Raw genomic sequence first — 25,689 nt, 5'->3', positions numbered from 1 at the left:
TTTTTCCTCAGAGCCTACTAATATGTTTCTCTATTATCTATTTCTACCACCAGTTTTCTTTCTTTTTCCATTTATTCTTATCTCTTCAATTAATACTCATCTTCTCCCTACACAATTTACAAACATTATTATTTGTTGTTCAAACTTCAAACATTATTATTTGTTATATGGTAAGTTGATCCTGACTCATACTTTTTTTTTTTTTTAGGATAATAAATATCCCGACTCATACTCTCTTGTGTGTGTTATATATATCTACCTCAAATACTATAGTCTCATTTATTGGAATATATACATCTGGACAAATGTGTTTAAAAATAGGTGTAGAGTTATTTGGCATTACTTTATTACAGAAAATAGTGGTGTGGGGTCGTGGGACTTGGGTTAAGGGTATGACTGAATTGAGTAGCCAAAGATGTTCTGATTCTCTCCATAAGTTAGAGTACTTGGGTCTTGGGCGAGAGAGGAGAGATGTGTGTTTTTTTTTTTTTTTCTTGCTTCCTTCGGTTTTAACTAATATATATTAGCTGCAAAGTAATCCGCTGACAACGCAGCATCTAGTTTGTTTTATTTTTATCTTTTCTGTCACAACACACACCATTCTCTCTTTTAACATTTTCTCTCTCTCTCCATCACCATCATAATATCAGCAAACACCCTAGCTAAATAACCAACGCCTCCATTTCTGTTCAATTGTTTTTGTTTATCCTTTTGCAGCTAATTGAGCTGTACTGTTTCTCATCTTTGTACTTTTTTTTTTTTTTTTTTTTTTTTTGCTCATTTTAAAGCTCCCTCCCTCCTCTTCACTGAAACAATAATTTTGCATTTATTTTAAAAAGGAAAAAAAATCTTTTTATCTTAACAGCCCAGAGCAGCACTCACTCATAGGAATAGGAATAGGGGAAATTCTCTCTCCTCTCCTCCATGCTATCTATCTTTCCAGTTGTCTCTCCCCATCTTTTTCACCCCTCCCATCTTATACTGATTTCTCTTTCAAATTCCCCCCCCCTCTCTTTCTATCTTTCCCCACACCTAAAATCCACTCTCTCTCTCTCTCTCTCTCCCTTTCTTGAACAGCAAAGGGAGAGAGGATAGAGGAGAAATTATCATTAGCAGCTACATACACACACCACACTAATAGCTGCTGAGGTGATACACCTCTAGCTCTACAATACATACACCACACTAATAGCTACTAGTGTATATATATATATATATATATATATATATATATGTATGTATTAAAAAGTTTGGACTACTCCTAGTGGTAAAAAAAGATTTTAAAGGTACACTTTTGAGAAGTATGCAACAAACAGGAGCTGGAGGAGGAGGAGGAGGAGGGTCCCAATATGGTATGACGCCGGAGATGACTGCTTTCACAACAGCTAGTACCACTGCTTCGTCCACCACCTTATTACAGCAGCAACAGCAGCATAAACAAGTTTTGGATTCGATATCTATGTTAGCTGAAGCAGCCTCCCCTATCAGTAGTAGACCGCCAGCAGCTCGTCCCTCGGGGAATTTCGAAGAATTGGCGGCTTCAGGTGGATTTCCAGATGACGAAGGATTTGGCGGGGAAGAAGCCGAGAGAGGAGGCGGTGGAGGGAACAGGTGGCCACGTCAAGAAACAATAGCTCTGTTGAAAATTAGGTCCGAAATGGATGCAGCTTTTCGTGATGCCACTCTCAAAGGTCCTCTCTGGGAGGATGTCTCCAGGTATTCTCTCGTCAACCATTGTTTGATGAAATTCTCCAAAGAGATACCAACTCTCAAATTGCAAAATGCGACTGAGATCTACGTTTCTTCTAGAAACAAATTCACAGATCTAAATATATAGATTTTTTTAAGTAGCTTGTGGACGGAGAGCATCTTGGGTTTCTGCTCCTCTCCCACAATTATTTTTAATTTAAAGGTTATAAGTATGGTGATGATGATGAGTCCACACTCTCTCCTCTCACTATCCGCCGTCTGTGTATTCATTCGTACTACGGAATCTCTCCTTGTTCTTGTTCTTCTAATAGTCTACTACTCATTACTCAATGCTTGTTTTTATGATTTATCATTTTTACAAGTTTCTTTCATTCATTCAGTCATGACTCACTCAAACCCCTCCGATCCACGCTAACCAATGCCACCTCAAATTTTAATCGTTTTTTTCGGTAAAGCAAACAAAAAACAATGCATTTCTTTCCCTTTTTCTTTTTATCTGAATAAAAAAAAAATATATGGTTATATAAAAAGTAGAAGCATAGAAGTAATCATCACAATCTATACGCTTTGGTTTTATTTTAATTTTTTTTTTTTTTTTTTTTGTGGTGCTGGTGGGGTGAGATTTAAGATGACGGGAGAGGTCCAACACTAGCTTTTATAACTAGTCTTTCTTTCTAAACACGCGCGGCACACACACTCACACACACTGTGCCCTATTAATTGGGTCGGTCTTATTATTTGCATCTTTCTTCTTCTTCTCATTTTTGGAACTCCCATTGACAGGAAACTAGCCCAACTGGGATACACAAGGAGTGCCAAGAAATGCAAGGAGAAATTTGAGAACGTCCACAAATACTACAAGCGTACCAAGGAAGGTCGAGCTGGCCGTCAAGACGGCAAGAGCTATCGTTTCTTTTCCCAGCTCGAGGCACTTCACACCCCTACTATTACTACTGCTGCTACTACTACTACTACTGCGACTGTAGCAGCAGCAGCAGCTCCCACTCCTGTATCAGTTGGAATCGGCATGGTAGGCTCCTCATCTGGAAGAACTCAAGTCCCTACTTCAGATCCAGCCACTACTGCAGCCGGGGGTGCCACTACCCAGATCGGAGTATCAACCAGAATCAGTCCTTCAGATTTACCAATTGGGATGCCTGTGGCTGGAATCAGCTTCTCTTCAAACACCTCTGATTCTGATTCCGACGGTTCTGAGGATGACTTACTGGAAGAGGGACCTTCAAACACAGCAGGGGAAGAAAGCGGAAACGTGGCTCGAGTGGAGGAGGAAGTAGCACCAGCCGACGGATGATGGAATTCTTTGAGGGACTAATGAAACAGGTGATGGATAAACAGGAAGTGATGCAGCAAAGGTTTTTAGAGACTATAGAGAAGAGAGAGCAAGACAGGATGATAAGAGAAGAGGCCTGGAAGCGTCAAGAAATGGCTAGGCTCACCAGAGAACATGAAATTATGGCTCAAGAACGAGCAATATCTGCTTCTAGAGATGCTGCCATTATTGCTTTCCTTCAGAAGATTACTGGCCAGACCATCCAATTCCCTCCAACTGTGGTCATTCCTGCGGCACCACCACCACCACCACCTCAAGCTCAATCTACTACTCCTCCACCACCTCCACCCGCCGCACAACAACAACAACAACACCACCAACCTAAACCCCAACTGCAACAACCACAGCCACAAACACCACAGCCGCAGCACCACCACCACACTCCACAGCAACAAAAACATCATCATCCTCATCATGCAACACAAACACAAACACAAGCAACTGAAATAGCGAGGCACCAACCGGCTTCTTCGGAAATTGTGTTGGCTGCCGTTCCAGAGCAACAACATCCACCGCAAGAGATGGTGGGGGGAAGTGGAACTAGCTTCGATTCGGCCTCATCTAGGTGGCCCAAACAAGAAGTTATTGCACTTATCAACCTAAGAAGCGGACTTGAATCTAAGTACCAAGAAGCTGGACCTAAAGGTCCTCTATGGGAAGAGATCTCCTCAGGTATGAGGCAAATGGGCTATAACAGGAGCTCAAAGAGATGCAAGGAGAAATGGGAAAACATCAACAAGTACTTCAAGAAGGTGAAAGAGAGTAATAAGAAGCGCCCAGAGGATGCTAAAACTTGCCCTTACTTTCATCAATTAGACGCTCTCTATAGGAAGAAAACTCTTGGTGGGTCTGGTAGCAGCAGCGGTGGCTTTGGGAATCAAAACAAGCAAGAAGATTCCATGGCAATAGATCCCCCATCAAACTTGCAAGCAATCATGGCTCCGCCATCTACACAACCACTACCCCACACCACAGAAGCCGAAAGCAAGAACAACAATGTTAAGAATGGTGGCAACATGGAAGAGCAGCAGACCAGTAAAGAGGGATTCTTTGACGAAGGAAGTGGTGCATCATCAGCCGCATTGAAGAAAGTAAGCATTGATCTCATCCTTAGATAACCAAACTTGCACTCTACTTTTTATACTTGTCTTAATTTGATGTTTGCAGGTGGATTGATTCTTGTTTTTGTATTGAAGCCAGAAGACATCATGAAGGAGCTGATAAAGCAACATCAACAGCAACAGCAACCGGTAATGGGTGATTATGATAAAATGGAGGAACTAGACAGTGATAATTTAGATCAAGATGATGACGACGAGGATGACGACGAGGAAGATGAAGAGGCAGAGGAAGAGAGTAAGATGGCATACAAAATTCAGTTTCAGAGGCAAAATGTAGCTGCAGGGTCATCCTCCAATGGAGGTGGGAATGCGGCCAGCTCCTTCTTAGCCATGGTTCAGTAATACGCCCAGTGCATTTGCATCTGTATCTGGTTGATCGTCAACAGTGTTCCTCATCAATGTACCATATGTATCTATGCAGTTCAGACGATAATCTTATTAGACAGACGAACAACACCTAAAGGTGGACGAATACCCTCTCGGATTGGATCATCAAAGGCAAAACTTCTGCTCCCCTCCCCCCCCTCTTTATTTTCTTTCTCTTTCTCTCTTCCCCATACCTCTTCAAACAATTTCAGTTATTCATCATCATGTTGTTTATTCATTGTTAGTAAAGCTTAGACAGAGAGATTGTAAGAGTAGTAGTAAAAGTGTTGAGGTGGAATGCTTCCGTCTATTCTGTTATTTTATTGATTTGTTGTTGAATAAGGATAAGTTCGGGCTTAAAATCAGAAAGCACTGAATTGAAAGAGACATGAAAAAGAAATAAGCTTGCCAAGCATTTAGCAGCAGCAATTGTTGGAAGAAAAAAAGATGGAGAAACAAAGAAGCCTAGCTGGAGTGATTGAGCCTACTCCCATGTCCCAAGAATCAAAAGGAATATCAGCAGCAGCAGCAGTCTTGGTGGGAGTGTGCTTTGGAATTTCTTCTTTATCATTTGGATGGGTTGAAAATTTGAATGAATGAATTAACACAAGGCTGACTTCAATTTCTCTTAGACTTCTTGTCATTACTTTTTTTTTATCCTTTATAACATTCCTGTTTATTTTTTTTCTTCTGAAAGTATGCCTACTTCATTGTTGAATAGCCCATATTATTTTTTTCGATGAATTGTTGAATAGCCCATTTGATCTTCTGGTCCTTCTTCCAATCAATTTACAACGAAGAATAATTGTGTGTGTGGGAGGAGTGAAAATGTGAAATGGGTGTCACATTGTGCACTTGAATTACTCTTTTTCATTTCACAGAATGGCAGCAAATGGGGCTCACAATGTGCTGGTGGAAGCAACCTTTTCATAACTGAAGTTTAAAATCACGTCCCCACCCATTTTGTTTCTTGATACCACTTGCAACGATTATCTGCGAAGCGATTAACGTTAACCTGTTCAGTATGAGATTCGGTGGATCAACGAAAACCATGCCACTTAAATACTCAGGCCCCAAAATGAAATGGTTAGAGTTGAGCACTTGCGTGAAATTTCTGATGAACCACTGGTGGGTTCAGAAATTCGTGGGGATCGTCAGTGGCTTGGTGCTAATTTTTATCGTCCATAAAGATATATTTCGGAATTTGCGATATATATTTAGGGGTGTGCATGGTACCCAATTACCCGAACCGGAACCGGAACCATTTATAGTGGGTCTGGGTCTTAAAATATTAGACCCATTTAAAGTGAGTCTTCAAGAACCGACCCTATAAAGAACCGAAACCGTTAGAACCGAATAGTAAAAAACCGATAGGTACCCGAACCAAAATCAGAACCGATTAGTTTGATTTTGATATATAGAATTTAGTATTATATTATACTAAATAAAAACAAACCCAAACATTATTATTATATATAATATTATATATAGTTTATATTTGTTAAGTGTAAAATTATACTAAATATATATAACATTTAACATAATAGTGAATGTGTGTTATTAAATACATCTTTTATAATATTACATTAAATATGTGTATTATAAATATTAATAATAATGTTTACATGTCTACGATACTATGAATTAACTTATGCACTGTCTATATTAACTAATGCATGAACGTGTACGTGCTTGATATATTACATGTATATATATTAGATAATGAATATATGTAATGCTAACTAACAATTGTGGTACATGTGGTATTTATTCTATATATGACGCATTACGTATAGTATAATATACATATGTTCGATTTAAAATATACACATACATATAATATATGAGAATGTATTTAAAATTTTTAGATAACTTTCAAATATTATTATTGAATTTAGGACCATTACTTCTTATGAGAGGACAAAAATATCGATAACAAGTGTTATAGTTGCCGTAAACCAACTTTTATATCGGTTATATAACTAAAAATAATAATTTTAGTAATAAAAATGTATAACCCGATAAGGAATCGAAATCGGAACCGGAACCGACTTAATTAATGGGTATGGGTCCGGGTTTTCAAAATATAAGAAAAAATCCGAAAGAATCGAACCCGATAAAAACCGCTAAAAATAGACCCAGAATCGAAACCGGTAAAACCGACCCAGAACCGACTCATGAACACCCCTATATATATTAGTCTTAAAACTGTTTAATATTCGGACCTAAAATATAGAAGATTATCCATGTCGACCAGGTACCCAATTTCCGATATATATATATATCTATATCTATATCTTATTATTAAAGCTCCCACAAAGAGTATTTTTCGAGCTCCCCTCTCATAAGGGGTATTTTTCGAACTTTATTAAAATTCCACGTCATCTCTTATTAAATCGAGAATTTATCTCATATTTGAAAAACGAGAATATTTTTTTTTATAACGGGAATTCATCTCCTATTAAAACAAATTCTAACACTTCTAATTAAAGCGGAAATCATTTTTCTATTAAAATGAGAATTCCACTTATTGAAAATGGAAAATCTAGCATATCTAATTAAAACATGAATTATTCAAAATATATAAGATATTTTGATTAATCGGCAATTTAATCGGTTATATCGGATGTATATATTTGACACTTTCAAAATATATAATAATATAATCATATAAGATATTTCTAAATAGTTATCCGAGATGCAACAAAAAATATCAAATTCTCATAATCATATCTAATCAATTCAATTTTAGAGTACTACAGAGATGCCAAACACAATAATTATGTTAAATATGTAAAAGAATAAAGAGAGAGAAGAGATAATATATATTAAAGAGATATTACAATAATTAGTATATTTAACATTCGTTAAGAGAAGAAAATAAGTAAACTCTTAACTTTGTGTGTTTATTAGGTTATATTATTATTAATACGGTTTAAAAATCCAATTTGTTAATTTTACGTATTTTTTTGGATGGGGAACAAATATTTTCAATAATTTTTTTTCTCGATTTATTGAGAAATCGCTCATCTCGACCGATTAATCAGTCAATTCAGTAATTAAATCAATTAAGTGAGAAAACTTTAAAAATCGGTAAAAACTAATCGAGTTACAAACGATACGCAATTAATCGGCCGATATAACCAATATTGATAGCATAGCATGACACACAGTTTGATTGGCGTCCTATGAATCCTTCTAAGGATCCTTCCAACCTTTTTGGTATTGTTTTTCAGTCCTCATTCAAACCTATAGATCGGGATTTCAAAATTTTTGATATTATGAAATTTTGGAAAATCAAAATTGATAATATTTCGACCTCGGACATATTTTGATTTCTATTAATTTCAGAATCATCAATATTTCAACTCTAAGTTATCTTTTATATTTTTTTTAAAATCGAAATATCCGACATTCCGTTCAGAATCGTTAACACTATTCAAACCTCAATTTGGTGGAAATACGTTTATATATACGTGTTTTTCATATTGTTCTTATTTCATTTGGTTGAATTGTTGTTGTTCTGTGTTTACATCCATTTAGACAAATGCAACTAAGGTGAGATTCTCACATTCTGTCCAACTCACTACATGAATTACTGAAAACTATCTTTGAAGCATTATGATAGGATCGAAAACATTGGAAATCCATAGATAGTGAGGAGGTTATGTCCATTTTCCCCACACATAATTGTTTTTTCTCGAGTCTGTGACTAACATCATGGGCATACCCTAGTAAGACTACATTACAAACACTTTGAAATTTGAATAGCTATGTAGCCACGTAGAAATATGAACTTGAATAATTAGAGCATCTCTAGGTGGTGGAAATATTTCCTTCAAATTTGAAGGCGAAATTTGGAGAAATTGGACGCAAATTTTGACTAATTCTAGGTGGTCACAAATTTGATTGTAGGGTCTATCACGTGCGCCATTTATAATGTCACGCGCCCGTACTACTGTCGCTGAGGTTGAAAAAAGTGAAAAAAAAAAAAATAAATAAAAAAACCACGTGACATTCCCAATGTAGCGCCTAAATTGAAAAAGCAAAAAAAAAAAAAACTCATGCGACATTAGGAGTGGCGCGCGATAGTACCACTGGCGCGGTGTGCTGGGCAAAGTCAAAAAAAAAAATTAGGGTGATATTTGCAATGGCGCGCGACATTACCACTGTCGTTCTGCATCCGCATCTGAAATCCCAAATTTGCAAACAAGAATGCGGCTAGACAGGTGATGTGACCGAATTTGCTTCCACCTAGAATTGGATTTCCGCGAAATTCCGAGTTTTGAAAGCAAATTTGAAGAATTTGGGAGGTGATACTAGCACCTAGAGATGCTCTTGGTTTATTACAAAACACACTTTCACATGGGTTATCTTACATCCGTGTTTATTAGAGCAATGCACTAGACGCCAGCTAAACATATGCTAAAATGATATGATTCGTTAAGAAAACATGCTTTATTTTTCGATAATGTTAGGAAAACAAGCTCGTACCTAGGTTACAAACTTACATGCTTACCAATTGATATAATCATACATAAGTAACCCTGTATCGGGAAAAAACATGGTGCACCAAATTTCAATGCTACTGTATCCTCCGAAACACCTGTGAAGTTGTGCTAAAGTTTATCAACTTAGCTAGGGTGCTAAAATGTAATCCAATATTTTCCTAAATTAGGCAATGATATTTTGTGTACCAATATCCAAATATTCTATAAAATAGTCAGATCAAATCAAGTAGTGTTACACCGACCTACTTGTTAGACCTACTATTCCGACTCACTATTTGGATAACGTTAGTTTGCATTTCGGATCTTATCCTAATTCAACCCAAAATTTAGCACTTGTTGTCCCAAAATCCCAATCCAATATAACCGCTATCAGTCTATCACCTATGTCATTTTAGAATGAATTACACACTATGGGGGATGGCTAAGAGATACTTACACTGTGATTGTGTTGCCTGTCCGTTTGTCCCTTAAGAAAGTAATCTATGCAGAAAACTTTGCCATCCCTTTGTGCTAGTTATTTCCCAAACAAATTGGCTTTATTTCCTCAAACCAAAACCTGATTATATACACCCATTCTCTAAAGATGTATATTAAGTCATTCCACATATATTATTTTCACTAGCCATTTGTGGATGTTTTCGAAAATTTTGAAACGTTTTCAAAGATTGAAAAATGATTTATTTAATACTGTTACACAGACTTACTTCACTTTTTAGATAATGGATAATGTTGGTTTGCAATGACATACAGGTCGGTGCGTGTCTCGATGCAATTTAATGATTAACAATCAGTAAGTTGGTTAAGTAGGTCAAATTAATGTGTATAATTACTGATTTATTGTTTTATTAATATATTGTTAATCAGTATTATTTAAGGTTTTAAAAAAATAAAAATAAATAAACACTTTCAACTTGAATAATAACTTGCCATATTAAAATGAACATTTACTATAATTACCAACACTCATAATTTCCTTATAATCTTTTCCAAAAGAAAAGAAAAGTAATAATTTCCTTATATATAATTTCCATAAATGCCACGTAGAATGGAAAGAAATAGTGCAATGACATATTTGTCCTTATTTTGGAAAGAAATAATTATAGAATTTATTGATGCATTTGCTATTTTGGATGGTGTGATATGAGGATTACCATGAGGACAGAATTGAAAAAAAAATATACCTACAATGGAAGATCAGTGTAGTTTGCTCATTCCCTTTTCAAGTATATAAAACATCAAAACAAGCATCCACAACAAATAAAATAAGCGGAGATCACATTTAACTAAAGGTAACAAATTACAATATTTTGTTCCAAATTGTTTGATACATGCAACCATCATTTATATAGGGCCGCCTCAGCCAAAGTTGAGGCATTAGGCGAAAATCATATGGCGAGGCTTCATATCTAAGCCTTTCTGTGGGTTTCAGATCATGACAACTCTAAAAAATGAATCTAACATAGTAGCATCATATTGGTGACAAAAAAATAATATCTAAACTTACGAAAACTAGAATCGAAAAGTAGTGAAGAGTGATTAAAGAAGAATAACACACCAATCTCTTCATTGGCGGCTCTCATATTGTTATAGAGAAAAAGACATAAAGAGCAATAGAAGTAGAGAATAAAAAGAAATGTTAGAGAACGTGGGGTAAACTGGAGTATTTTTTCTTTTATTTAATCGTTTTTATCAAGGAAAACTTTTGATCTAGTATGGATACTCTCACAAAAAAAATCAAACTGTTGCTATTTTTAATGACATTAGATTTGTTATAGTTTTCTAGATGCAACACTCAGGGCATGTTTGTTTTGGAGGAAATGTTATGGAAATGAAAGGAAAAGAGGTGTGGTTCACCTTTTCCATAGTTTTTTTGTTGTTTGTTTGCCCATGGAAAAGAAATGTTGCTTTTCGTACGGAAACAAAACTAGGAAAATAGAAATGGTTTTGAGTCCATAGTCCAGACCTAAAAATTTTAGGGAAAGGAAAGGAAAAAAAAAACAGACACAATTTACTTTCCTTTCCACAGTTTACCAAATCATTCACTCATTGGTGGACTACTTTGATTTGGAGTAGTGCTATACGGACCTACTTTTTAAACCTACTATTGTGACTTATTTTTTGGATAACGTTGGTTTGCATTGCAATACACACGGACACGTATTTCTATGTAAATCAATGGTTACCATTAATAGGTCGTTGTTTAAGTAGATGAAATTAGTAGGTATGTGTATCATTACTGCCTGATTTGTACTTCTATTTCCTAATTTTTCTCCTAAATTTAGTGGGCAGGCATAGACTATGAAAATAAATTCAATGATGATTGATTTACTGTTTTCTCATTTTTCTTAATTTTACTCATACATGAACTAAAGAAATTTCTTGGACGAGCCGGCACTGCATCTATAACACCAAAACATCCCATCCCTAAGAGTCATGGAAAACCACTATTCATTCTCTACTATCTTTATTCCATTATTATAAAATAGTAAATACAAATATATTTGTTCAGTTTTAGGTATTTGCATAGAATCGGGGACCATTTTTTATCTTTCTTTCGTGTTGGCTCCAAATTAAACTAATTTTGGCATCACATACGAAAATAGTTGGTACGTGTGCATATTCATATTCTTGGTCTCTTGGACCACTTGCACGTGCCAAGGACTAGACCTCATTAACTTTCTTTTTTCCCGTCTTTTTTTTTCGATCAGACCTCACTAGCTAGTGAAGTGGGGAGAACTAACAAAAGTTAGAGATGTTGATGGCATGATGCACCTATGCTTTTGGTCATAGTATAAAATATTGCATAGTATAAAATATTGCGATATATATCGAGAAATCATATGAGAATATAGAAATATTACATTATTCCATTGGATAAATTCTAATGTAAATATTGGTGATATTTATGGGTATATCACGAAATATCAATGATATGGTGGATATGAGAATATATCAACACATGATTGCATTTATTATGATTTATCCATAATATTTCGATGATATCCTTATTTGTATCGATTATATTTATTTAAAAATCCACAATATTCTTATTTGTACCGACCATATTTATTTAAAATTGAAAATTCATTTTTGGTTGAGGGAGAGACTCGAACCTTTAACCTCTTGTACTACCTACTATGCCAACCAACTAGGTGTGTCAATACTAGTATATACTAATAATCTAATATTATTACTATTACTATAGGTTAGAATAATAAATGTTCTAAAGCCTTTTTTTTTGAAGGGTTTGACCTTTGAAGCCACACCAACCATTCTACTAATTACCATGTTTTGCTAAAAAAAACATAAATATATATTAGTTAGAATAGTTTATGTGATTCAACCCACATTGACCCACTAGTTGGACCATCAACACAGTGACATTTCTAATGAGATATTATCATGATGATACACTATTCGGGTTGGATTTGATAAATTAGATAGTCGCGGTGATGGATATTGAGAAAATAAGAAAAGTTGTGAGAGTTTATTTAAAAGAAAATAGATGAGAGTGAAACTTGATTTTAAGTGAGAGTTGATGACCAAAATTATTTGCAAAGCGACGAATATGTGCAAATAACGTAGTTAGCATTTTTGAACAACTAGAGTTGTTCATATTAAAATAATCACCAAAGTTAAAGAAAATATCAATAATTTGTAGTCAAAATATATCTACACACAGTCTTATTGTGTTGATATTTGTAGATATTTGTCGAAATATCGTGATAAATCCACGATATCTACAGTGAAAAAAATACCCACATATAGTTTGTTGATATTTGTGGATTGTTGTTGATATATCTACAATATTTGCATATGCCCCAATGTAAAATTTTCCAACATAGAGGGATATATCCATGATGCATATCCATAAAATCAAGGGTCAATATTTTTGTACTATGTTTTTGGTTATTGGACTTGGGATCAAAAAATGAGGTGGATGCATTAGCCGAGCTCATCACTCAACAGGCTAAGTAGGGTGGGATATCTCTAACAAACTCATTAGAGCATTCCCAATCCCACACAATACAAATGACTTTGAGGGAAAATAACAATTTGTCTAAAAACAATAGCGCAATGCAAGGGTGACTATGGAAGTAACTTTCACTAAGTAACAATAAAAGTAGCACTTGCTAGCTACCTGCAAACCTTTTATTGAGTTTGTGAACTTTTGAAACCTTTTTTTTTTTTTTGTTTTTTTTTTTTTTTTTTTTCCCCGAACATCACGTTTCATCCAATGTGTTTTTTCGATATATTTTTTTCGTTTTTTACGTTTCAGATGGAATGAAACATCCCATCCGAAGTTTAAAGTTTAAAGTCACATTGCAGACAATGGGTTTAATCTCCCTGGTACTTAAATGATTGCACAAAACCGTAAAGTTTAACAAATGCATAAAACTTCCGTATTATTTAAAACATAACATCAAAGCCAAAACATACCAAAAATACCCCCAAAATCGAAAAACCCATCCTATGTAAATTTGTCTTTACTTATAATTTATAAAATTACGGGGACAAAATTTAAATTTTCACGAAATTTCCTATGTAAAATTTAAATTTACATATGACAATATAAAATTATTATTATGTTCTTTAAGTTTTTAAATTTAAATTTTCATATAAATATTTTTTTATATGACTATTTAAAAAACATTAAATTTATATCTCTGTCGGAAAATTTTCAATCCCAAAATTACTATGAAAAAGTTTTCAATCCCAAAATATAGTTTTACTATATAAATTTAAAAATTTTATATAGGTCCAAAAACTATATAAATATAAATTACATATAAAATATATGACTATGTAAAAATACATTTTTTGGATATATTTAACAAGTCACCTAAATAATAGGGAGATTAGGGCATCACCAAAATTTTGGCCCTGTATTCCAAAAGTTAATACATAAATGGGCTAAATTTAAGTTTTATAGCTAAAACTGATTATTTCAAATATAGTTTTACATATATATATGACTATGTAAAAATACATTTATATATAGTCGGAAAATTTTCAATCCCCAAAAAGGGTTTTTAAACTGAAAATAAAAAGATAAAATGGAAAATAAAACAAACCTACGATTTTTATCTTTTTTTTCAAAAATTGAAAAAGTTTATTTTTAAAATTAATTTTAAAGGTTAAGACCACAAATAATATGGAGGTTATGTGATATGGGTGATGGGAGGGAGTTTATACTCAACCGAGTTAGAACCAAAGAGCTGAGCCTCATTTCTTGCATTATTAAATGTATTTTCAGAGCCTCTTGTAGTTTTTTACCAACAAAATAGTTATGAAGGGCAATAATCCTATGTGGAGGTAACAAGTTGATATTTACATCGAGAATACTCTTATTTTTATTTATGTATCTAGTTGACCATGGCTCGGACTTGTGGAGGTTAGATGTTAATTGAAATGAGAATAGGTGAATGAGGGTAACTTTTCCAAATTGTCGACCGCAAACTTGTTTTAAGCGTCGCACAAACCGTTGGTGTAAATACACACTATATCCAGTGTTTAGTAAACTAATATAAACCGAGGTCAATGGGCAAGAAGTAGTCTACCATATATTGATTGAGCAACCCATTATTACCCATATATATGTGATACTCACCAGTCACCATTAACCCATTAGGCCACTTGAACACATTAGTATGAGTACCCCATTTTTATCGTCTCAAAGTCATTTTGATTCTCTGCTGGCTGGATAAAATTGACTATTAAGATGGAATCACACGTGTGACATTGTGTCAACGACGAATCTTCTGCTGATGCTTGGCATCTTAAGTACCACGTGTTCCTCAATGATTCGATTCGTTGAAGCATAGGTGGCTAGGTGCTGCACTGAAGAATCAAAGAAAGAATTTTGGGATTAAGAATTTTAAATGAGGTGGCTAGGTCCTCAATCACGCAAATTAAACTCTGTATGTAGATTGTAGATACAGTTACTAAATTAAATTAATCTGCCCCTCACGCATAAGGATTTAATACTACTAACTATTTGTGCGTGGGCGGATTAATTTAATTTTCACTCCAATGAAAAATCCCATCCATTAGTAAGCCTACTTCAAATTCCTCACTAGAATATCAAGATTGTCTTTGATGGGCGCCAATTCTAAATGCACTTTGATAGAAGTTAAAGGCAGCTTGGATGCATTATATAGACGAGGGGTGTTAATAACTTTTTTGAGAAGAGTACCATAGCCTTAGAAACACAGCCGGCTAGTTTTACATGCACGTATCATAAATTCATAATTAACACTTTGAATTTTTTTGAAATTTCAACAAGTCAGAAGCGTAAAAGACTTCCCCAAAGTAGTTCAAATTCAAACTTGAAACACTATAAATTTTAGATCTGGGCTACCACGAGGATATCCCTATTGATCCGTTGGATCTTCCGAGAAAAAATATGGATTTGTTTTTATTTTCGGACCGTTAGATCTCGGATCCAAACTATAGGAATATCCTCGTTAAAATTTTATCTACATTCGGCAAATTTCCTAAAAACGTCGTTAAAATATTAGAAGATATAAATAATCAAATAGTAATTAAGGACCCACAATTCCATTCAGCCATATGAATATATGATGGTTTATAAAAGTCTATGATTCCTGGGGCATGAGTCCCCAGAGGTATTGCTTTGCTTTAAATAGAAAACCAATCATGATGATGTCAATGAAATAATGATGAATATCTCAACCCAAGTGGAAATAGCTTAAATATCAGGTTTAACTATAGCCTATAGGTAGGCAGGAGCCAGAAATGCTCCAATGAGCTCTCATTAAATTTCAATTTCATCACATTATATCAAAAGTTTCACTGTGGGATTGTGGGAAGCACCATATATCCGACTAAATGACTAAGATGGCCAGGATAAAATAGCCAGCTTTGAGAAGCTGACTGGGAAGAATTATGTAGAGAATGATTGAGGGAGAAGCGTAATTAAGGTTTGCACAAGTGGTTGCAACGGCTTCCCACTTCACGACACGCACAAAAAGCGTGACGTTGATTACTTTTTTTTTATCACATTCATTACGAACAGATTTGTCAAACTTCCATGTAGTAAGGCAAGGGAAAGTTAAAATTCAAAGCCTTAGCATTCCAATCCCAATCAGTTGTAAATGAAATGAAAGAAATTTAAATACAGTTAGATGATAAAATTGACATCTGACATTATGTCCTGATGACTGATGTCAAAGCCAAAGTAATTTTCTCTTTCTCTTTATATATTCTTTATTTATCACCATACTTAATAATAATAAAGCAAAGACAGATATAAATGTGATCAGCAAAATTTAAACTCAATTTTCCACTTACTGGAGAGAAAGAGTGTTGTATGTCTGATAATTAGAAGAAAACAAAACTGTTGTTACCAAAAACAGAAAATAACAAAGAAACTGTTTTTCACCCGTCGAGGGCGTGATATTTTTGATCAAGTGAGCGAAGCGAACGTTTTTGGGGGAAGTGGGGAGTACGTGGGACAAAAAGTAGTTTAGTAGGTTTCTGTCTGTCTGTCCTCACCTATCCCTCTCCTTCCTTCCTTTCTTCTCCCTCTCAGCCAAACTCTAACTCTCTCTCTCTCTCCCTACCCACAAACCCATCTCTCCCTCTCTCTTCTCTACCCTCCGCTCACGCCTCCACTGCTTAGCAATTATCTAGTATATATCATAAAATTTCAAATGAAACTTTACGACATTTCAGGACACATGGTACAAACACTACCCCTTGACAGCAAGAGACGTCACGAATTTAATATATGCAATAACCCTATCTTCAGCCAGTAACAATCCCATGCACAAAATTTCAAATTTGGATCTCAAATAGTTAATGAGGCCACTTGTCTAGTCCATCTGAATTGACTGCCACATAAATCCAACACCACTGCCGTCATAAACTAAAACAAAAGATGTTTATCTTTTGAGTCCCTAATCCAAAAGGAGTGAGACACAAAAAAGATATAACCCCTAGAGTTCATAACCCATAGTTTCATAAAGAGAGCAAACGCATTTCCAACACTATATAAACGCTCTAACTAGAAAAGGCAAAAGTAACTTCTAAAGCCTTGGATCAAATGAAATTGAAGCTCAAACTATGAAACAAATACATAAGTAATATTCTCTCTCCATATGCAAGTATAGACTTATAGTACCAAAACCTAAACTATTTTCCTTTGGGCAAACACTGTGTTCGCGTGAATTTTCCTAATTCCATATATTGTCAGCAGAGTTCTCTGGATTTAGTCCAGTGAAGTAGAACATGCACCAAATACAAAAATATATAGGAAAATCGTACAACATCATCTGATCACTGTGGACTAACCTTTTTCCAATGTTCAGGCCTTCTTCTTGGAACACATGAGCCCTCTGTCAGTAAAGTTTGCTGCTATGCAACCGTAAGATCAACTTAATGTTATCTGAGATGCCAGTTAGACAAGCAAGTGACAGAAGATGGAATAAAACTGCCAGAATATACATTTTGTCCCAACTTGAACATCTTTTTTGTTGCTTTGAGTTTTGTTAGTTAAAAACAGTAGAGCTTCTACAATGGAATCAATCAGCAAAATGGCCTCCTGATATCAACAAATGGGATTTATCATAAAAAGATCTTACAAGCTCAGTATACAGAGCAGCGAAAGGCCCATATTCATGTAAACAATCACCGCACAATGTACAACATACGTAAATAAAAGAACCACATGAGGTTTGTATGGAACTGCAGCTCAACAGATAAATAGGCACACAAGTTTAACACGCTTCTAATTTTCTTCAACTGGCTCAGATAAACAAGATCGTCTATAGCTTATGTGGTGTCAAATTCTTACGAGATGCACCACTAAATGGTGTAAGATGTCCCGATTCACTTTAAAATAAAATGATACAAACTAAAACAATAATCAGCAATCGAAGCTTAACCTCATCACTGCCACAGTATGTCTCAGTCACTTCGTAAAATTTTATTGGAAACGTGGAGTACGTTTCATGGGACAAAAACACAGTAAGTGATAAGAAATATATTAGTCCTGACCCCTAGAAAAAGTTTATTTGATACGGAAGTGGGAATAAGAAAAGCTCGACAAAGAGAATCTAAAGAAACACATGTTATAGCAACTAAGGAGGAGAATACTGAAGAGATCAAGGGAATCATGACCTCATGGATAGAGTTTCATTACTGTTCAACTCCTTAACCTATATTAAAAAAAATCCATAACCTACATAGAAACTCAAAACTGCAGTGCAACCAACCTCAACGTACTCTTCATTTCCTACAAAATGAATTCATCAACAGAAGTTCTGCCTAACGCCAAACCTCTGTAGGCTTGACACACATTTTCATTCATTTAAGTGGTAAACTTAAACGAACCATCAATTCTTCCACTACCACCGCAGACTTAAATAGAGTAGAAAAAAAAAATAGCCTCAGTTCTCAGGCAATCGACAGAGCTCTATACAGTAAGCTAAGTACTTTAAAGTAGTTCTGTGCCGACTTCTTCATATTGCTTGCCTTCTTTCCACTCATCCCACCATCAAATCCCTAACCACTCAAAATCTATAGGATGACCAATGAAAGGTTAAACATGAAAGCTCGAATCAACGAACCGAAAACAGCAGCTAATTAAATACACAACATCTACATTCCCACCAAAAAGATATTATCAAGGCAAAGCCCAAATCTCCACTCACATATCATAGAAAATATCCTAGAAAATGGATGCAAGAGTCTGACCAGTCGTTTGGTTTTTTCATGTCAAAATCTGAGTCTGATTAGGACCACCCTGATGAAGAGATCCAGAGAGTTCTCCCACGATCAAATCCATAGCGTGGAGAGAGAGATAAACTGATTAGACTCAGACCTAAAAACCAAAAAACCCTGAGATGTTAAAAACTTTTGAAGAGTGAAAATCCTTACTATTGAAAGTGATTCTACCTTGACTTGACTATGAATTTATGACACTAGTGTAAATGCAAGTGTCTGCACATGACGTCACTAATGCTTGAGACTTTGCTAGTGAAACCACGACAAGAAACAACCATTCTGGATCCTCTTAACTGACACTTTGAACTCAGATTGACGCAATATGTATGCCTTCATAAATCATCTTACCACAGATGACCATTTACTGGACCATGGCAAAGCCGCAAAATCAAGTCTTGGCACGGAGCTTTGCCCAACCCACATCCATAATTAGAAACAGTGTAAACAAAAAGTACATTAAGTGGTAAAGAACAATAAATAAACCAGGGTTCCTTCATTGTAGATAAACACAAGGCTACATCACACTATAAGCTCATTTGGAAATTTCTAAAGACACCAAAAGAGGGTTGCAAAATTTTCATTCCTGGTCGTTAAAATAAACTCGCATTTTTAAATCAACTTTTGCAAGGGGTAGAAATTTTGAAATGATCTGAAATTTTGTGGATATGATCTTTATAGTGGTAAGAACATAACCACAAAGTATTAGTCCTTAGTTCGACTTATAAAAGGGTGTTGTATAAAAAGTGTTGTATATACAATGGCCTCAATCTCACTCTACAAATTCATTTAAGAGTTGTTTTTCGTGTATCTCATCTTCCCACCATGGAGAACATCCCTGCAAAAGATGGGTATATTTGGAAATTTATAACGATTCCAAATGAGGGTGGGTTGCACAATCTATATATGTGCATCAAGCCCTTAAACCAATTAGACTATACTCCTAACAGGAGCATGATGCCTACCCTTGCCTTAATATTGACACTATGGCAATTGTAAGTGTCGTTAAGAGTCGCACCTACAGCCTACCACATATTGACTTTGAAACTGAGGCAATCATATAGTTCTTTTCCAGGCGTTACACCTACCCCTTATTTGTCAGTATAACTGAACATAAGTTGGTATGAAATGGTTTAAGCCAACGGATGTTAACAATTATTGAGCATAAGTTGTTAACATATCTCTTCTGCTTAAGTTTTATTAATTCTCTAGCAGGCTTGGCGGCAGAAGGCACCTATGCACTTTTCTTTATAACAACGGACATTAACAGAGCGTCAAGGAGGACTCAGGAAACTAAGCCGCAGAAATGACCGTGCATTTTCCATTGCAATACATGATATTGCAAAAAGGTCTCTAGTTCCCTTACCACTTCCAAAATGTTGGTGGTTCTGAATCTTGATTCTTTTTCATGAAACAGAACAATCACAGACATTAACATTTCCTCTCTGAAAGAGATAACTCATCTTGGTAAAAGATGATTTGGTGTCTTTGAAGACGAAGAAAAACAATTTGTTATTGTTAGAACCGGTGGTTCAAAAAGGGTCCGTCCAAGACAGATTCAACTAGAAAATGGATCTCTAAACGACAACTTAAAATAATCATTTTTTTTGCTCCCTAACTTAATATGACTATAAATATGAATATCATCAGTTGCCCTAACCTTACTTCAGCATCAACAACATTGTGTTGTTATAACATCGAAGTTCATAACCCTTCATTGCCATGCCACATAAATAACTTACTCTGACTCCATTGAAAGAAAGATGTTTTTTTAATGTACATAATCAAACCTAGCTACCAAGCTTTGTTTGACAAAACAACATATTATGCTGAACTATTCCATCAATAAATTCTGTCAAAAAATTTCCGAGTGGGCAAGCTAACTTCACACTATTTCTCCATTAGACAAGCCTTAAAACAGCTGACATCTCATAATTAAATAATAAAAATGGAAAAATACTAATCTTATCATCAATAACAGTCAGTATAATACCAGTGTGTTTCCTTTCATATCAGTTTCCAAACATCAGATCCTAGTTAATCATTATATACCTTGCAAACAAAAAGTGAAGGCGAAGACAAACATTTTTGAGCTTGAGGTCTGCATGTTTGATGTCTGTGACTCAACTGTGTACACTGTAACTCCCACTGGTATCATAACCGGGAGGTAAGGCCTTTTGAAATGCCAAAACCCAGATTACAGAACCACAACAGAACAGGAAGGAGAACAAAGGCACTTAAAAACATTGAAATCTTCAAAAGTACATCATACCAGTGATAAGTGCAGTAAATGTTCAGAGCGTCCCATTTGCCATTCATACAGAAGCAAAAATAGTATTGAAAGCTCCCCTTTCACATTGCCGAACTGTTAATGTAAGAATTCCATCATTTGCTTGGTTAACTTTGCAGCACAGCCTTCGCGGGACCTAGTTGAGAACACATAAGTGAGTGACATATGAAATCCTAAATGTTTCAAAGATGTCCACATTAAAAGAAGATAACAGTATTCATGAAAGAGATTGTGAAAGAGAAACACACCACATGCCAATATTTGCTGAGTGGATATCCCACCACCCTGATATTCTGCACGTGAGTCAGTGGAGGTGATCTTGGAAAGCATAAGACTCTTCTTTTAAGATCAGTACTCCCTTTGGCCCGTGAATACGAACCTGCAGTGGCATTTCCTTCTTTCCAAGCATCTTTCAAGTAGAAGATAACTGGCTTTTTACAAACTGATCTATGAGTAAGCCTTGTGTCAAAATCGAACTCATTAGGGTGGCTAATCTTGTTCCAAGCTGAATATGTCTGCTCAGCCCTCTCCAACTCTCGGGGAAGCACAATATAGGGGTAGACTTGAACAACATAACCCAGTGAAACTGAGAATGTTACTCGACGCACATGATCATAGCAGATGGACCTCTGCAGAAAGCTCTTGGGGTCAGTTTTCATTGCTTTTGTAAAGAGCTTCAGACTCTCAAGAGAGTTCAACCCAGGGTAAAAAGGGTCAACAGCTTCGATGTGGTGAATGGAGACGAAAGGAGCAATAGGGTGTGTAGATAGAAGTCCATGAGCATTCCCCCTAATATCCCACTGTCAAAAGAATAAAAGGTTGCAAATTCAATAACAATTAGGCAATAGTAAATGTTTATTTTCAAGTGGAATAAAATTAGATACCTGATGGAAACCATGCTCTCTGGTTAAAGGAACTCCAAGTTCGGCAATGCAAGCATGGAGACGATCATCACTGCCATAAAGCTTAGGATAACGCTCAAGGCACTCATCCTGTATCTTAGAAATGGCCTGGGCAAGAGGATAGCTAATGGCAATTCCACCCCCGACCGAAAGCCATAGAATGACTAAAATAGGTGTTAGCAGAATGGCTCTCAGAGGGACTTCCAATGTAAACCATCTCAGAAGAATCATACTTGTTAAGTACGTCGACAAGATTGTCAGGATTAAAAATAGTGTCATCGTCACAGAGAACAAACCAACGAACATTAGGCAGTCCAAGGCGAAAGGACTCGGATACAATCCTGGAGATGCGTAGACCAGAAGGGTGGCCAGTGGGATTGGTGTAGCGGAACCTAGAAATATCTTCCGAGAGCATAATGGGAGGCAAGGTTTCATCTTCTTCTTCATCATCATGCTCCTTCTTAAGTTGCTCTTCTAGCCAGAGGTGGCCACGCATGTCGTCTGGGGCGCCACCAGAGGCGAACGTACTCTTTGCGGCGCTTCCAGAGTTGGGAGGAACCAGCAATGCCGAAGACGATTTGGTCAAGGGACAATGCTTCTTGTTTTTGTTTCTGTGTAAGCATCAACAATTGAGGAGGAGGAGGAGGAGGCAGGGGAGTTGAAGGCCTGCTGTCCTTGAGGCGGTGCCAGCAACGAGTGGTGGTGCCAGAGAAGACGAGAGACAACCATGCAGTGGTGGAGAAGAGGAGACTCAGGACGACAACGACAGCGGTTCCAGTAGTGTGGCTTCTGCGCCGGGGCCGGTGAGTTTTGGCCAAGAGAGCCATGGCATTGTCATCCTTGTTTTGATTGTCAGTATTATTTTTATTATTAATAATAGAAATCATCATTTGTCACCCAAAAGAACGTTCTTGTCCGTTGATTTTTGTTTTGATTATTATTATTAGGTTTTAACAAGTTTGCTTGCCCCTTCTAATTACATATTTGGAACCTTTTCCTTTTTACTCATACTCATCCCTCAATGTGAAAGCCTACTTCTAATTATAAAATCCTTCTGTCATTATTTATTAATCTTTCTGCATTTATCACATTTCACACTCTCAATATATACATACATGTTGCACACTTGCACTTTGGATGAACCAACTTGAACATCTTTAGATATAAACAAACTTGCAATTTGTAGACTGGAGCTCATTCATTCTGGCAAAACACACAGTTTCAACACTATAATAGTTACACATAATACATGCTACACTGTTCTCACCCTTTTTTTTATGTGTATACGAATACTGTCATTCTAGACTGCAAAACTGTAGACGAAATTGCAACTTTGAGTTAGTTCAGCAACCAAAATCAGTAAACTTTAAATAAAACTTGCAACGGGGAGCGTATAGAGAATATTTGACCTGTAAAATTTAAACTAGAAACCATACTGATTATTCTTCGGATTTTGCTTCCCTAAAAAAAATACAAAAATGCATCTTCAATATAAAGATAGAAATTCAGTATCAAGTCACCTGCAATTAAGACCATTGATTCCTTACAGTGAATAGAGTTTTGGAGACCTCCATGTGATTGTGTCAATTAATAATCAAGTTGGTTGTTTTTGACATGTTGGGAGTTGAGGTTTTGATCACTTAAACCTTAGGAACTTTGTCAGCAGTGAAATGGAATTATGAGGACCAAGTTGGTTGCTAATGTTACAGGGAGAGAAACCCCTGTTTACCAAACTAAAGGTGATCGACTTATTGGTGTAAACACACAGGAAACTTCGTTATGCTATGGACATGAAAATTTAACAGAACCAAGCATTCTATAGTCTAGACTTAAATGTGATACTGGTAGCAAAAACAAGATTCAAATTGGCACTTTCTATTCAAAAGAGTCAGTAACTTTAAAGGCTTATACCACTAGAGTTTGTACTAAGAGCATTTGCAATGCAGGTGATAGTTTTCACCCCCTCTATCACCGCCACCTCCTCACTTTTCACCCCCTCTATCACCAACCCGGTGATAAACAAGGTGAACCAAAGGTGATAAAAATATCTCGGACGGGGATGTTGGATTCCGTAGACGGACATAAAAATTGAAAAAACACTCGGACGGAATGAAACATCCCGGCCTGAAATTTAAAAAATCGAAAAAAAACGAAAAATCATGCGAAACGGAATCTAACATCCGTCCAAAAAACCATTTTTTTTAAAACACGAGACGGAATCCAACATCCCGTCCGAAGTTAACAAGTCAGTGATAAACTTCGGTGGAAGGTTTCACCTTGTTTTGAACTTCGGAAAACTATCACCGAAGTTTATCACCAAAGATTGCAAAAGACTTTTAGAGGAAAGTAGGTGATAGTTATCACTTCCCCCCCTCTATCACCTGCATTGCAAATGCTCTAAGCGTAAAACTCATTGAATCATGCATATTGCCTTATTCTCTATGCAGTTAAAGATTTTTTGGGTTTACTGGAAAATATACATAAAGAAATTGTGTTGAGTTCTACAGAGAAACAGAAGCATGTTCAAATTGAAAAAGATATATATGAATAGTTATTGCAGCAGTAACACACCTGTGACCAACTTGGCAGCCATGTTTGCTTAACAAGTACTCCATACTCTTTCATGGCTCTTCCTCATCGTAAAAGTTATTATTTTCTTTTTTTAAAAAAAGAAAAAAGGAAGAGGTTTATAAATCCCAACTTGGAGCACATTGCAAAAAAAGAAATAATTCGATAAACCTAACAGTGTCAACTCCACAACTACACTAACTCCCAGAAGATATCGCCGGAGATAATCAAATCATTTCAAACACCAAGGGACAAAGGATGTATATGTCTCTTCTTTTTTTTTTTTTTTTTTTCCTATGTTTAATTTTAACAACGACATCAATCTGGAACTCCAAAACAATTTGAACGGCATAAACTGTGGATATTTTATAGCAAAGGAAACAATTTGAAAAGAAGATTTTTAAAAGTAGGACGTTTGGTGCTAAAAATGATAACAATTATTAAGAAAGCAGGTACTCTTACATTGGTTAAAGCATGGTCTCCAATCTCCACGCAATCTATGTAACTCCGCCAAATTCTCTTTGGTTCGCTCTAAAGTATGACCTGCCAAGGAGATTCCCATCCATAGCTCCTTCAGTAACAAGATATAAGATGAAATCATCTAAATTGTAGTAAAAAATGACCAAGTGTGTGACTACACATACCTACCTCCCCCATTAATCACTTTCACACTGAATTTTGATTGCACTGTCTTTCAACTCTGTTTCCTAGTCAACATGGAAGTTTTAGAAGACACCAATAACTTCACAGTCATTGTATAACAGGCCTAAACTGCTATGACTTGGTCTTTCTGCAACCAAAGCCTTCCCACATTCTCACTTTGCATTTGGTCATATTCATCCCGACCAAAGTCCCCAGATGCTTTCATTTGCAATTTCCCATGTATTTTCCGCACCAATAATACCGAGTCGTCAACAAGGTGTTTGCTTGCATCAACAATGGCAGGACAAAGGTCATGTCTGGGAGCTACCTGGCTTGAGTGATCTCAACTGAATGAGAGTATTCGTGATTGGAGACTTTGTGTACAGCTCCCTTGCAGGCAGGACATGCTTAAACCAGAAATCAGATAGGGCTTCTTCCATCAGCTCCCAGTAAGCCTGTAAATCTAAATAAACTACTCCCG

The 25,689-nt window shown here is 35.9% G+C and overlaps 1 protein-coding gene, 1 long non-coding RNA gene and 1 pseudogene across 3 annotated transcripts; 1 reads left to right on the top strand and 2 right to left on the bottom strand.

Moving 5' to 3' along the window:
• The first annotated feature begins 1,195 nt into the window (after window positions 1-1,195).
• LOC147495454 (trihelix transcription factor GTL1-like) lies at window positions 1,196-5,317 on the top strand. The gene is given in 4 exon segments (XM_086564111.1): window positions 1,196-1,716; window positions 2,494-2,954; window positions 2,957-4,152; window positions 4,258-5,317. Coding segments are annotated over 4 exon segments (2,337 nt in total). The 5' UTR covers window positions 1,196-1,303; the 3' UTR covers window positions 4,525-5,317.
• A 15,433-nt stretch (window positions 5,318-20,750) lies between these two features.
• Window positions 20,751-22,952, bottom strand: LOC147495453 (uncharacterized; annotated as a pseudogene). The gene is made up of 3 exons (XR_015197501.1): window positions 21,981-22,952; window positions 21,345-21,896; window positions 20,751-21,232 (listed from the first exon to the last, which is right to left on the bottom strand). The product of XR_015197501.1 is annotated as an uncharacterized LOC147495453 (transcript).
• Window positions 22,953-23,258: 306 nt separating this feature from the next.
• LOC147495452 (uncharacterized) lies at window positions 23,259-25,186 on the bottom strand. The gene is made up of 3 exons (XR_015197502.1): window positions 25,029-25,186; window positions 23,408-23,459; window positions 23,259-23,311 (listed from the first exon to the last, which is right to left on the bottom strand). It is a non-coding gene; the product is annotated as an uncharacterized LOC147495452 (long non-coding RNA).
• Between the last annotated feature and the right edge of the window lie 503 nt (window positions 25,187-25,689).

The sequence above is a fragment of the Coptis chinensis genome, chromosome 6, assembly GCF_015680905.1.
Source record: "Coptis chinensis isolate HL-2020 chromosome 6, ASM1568090v1, whole genome shotgun sequence".
Lineage (NCBI taxonomy): Eukaryota > Viridiplantae > Streptophyta > Magnoliopsida > Ranunculales > Ranunculaceae > Coptis > Coptis chinensis.
Note: the sequence above shows the minus strand (reverse complement) of the source record. Positions and strands in the feature narration are given on the sequence as shown.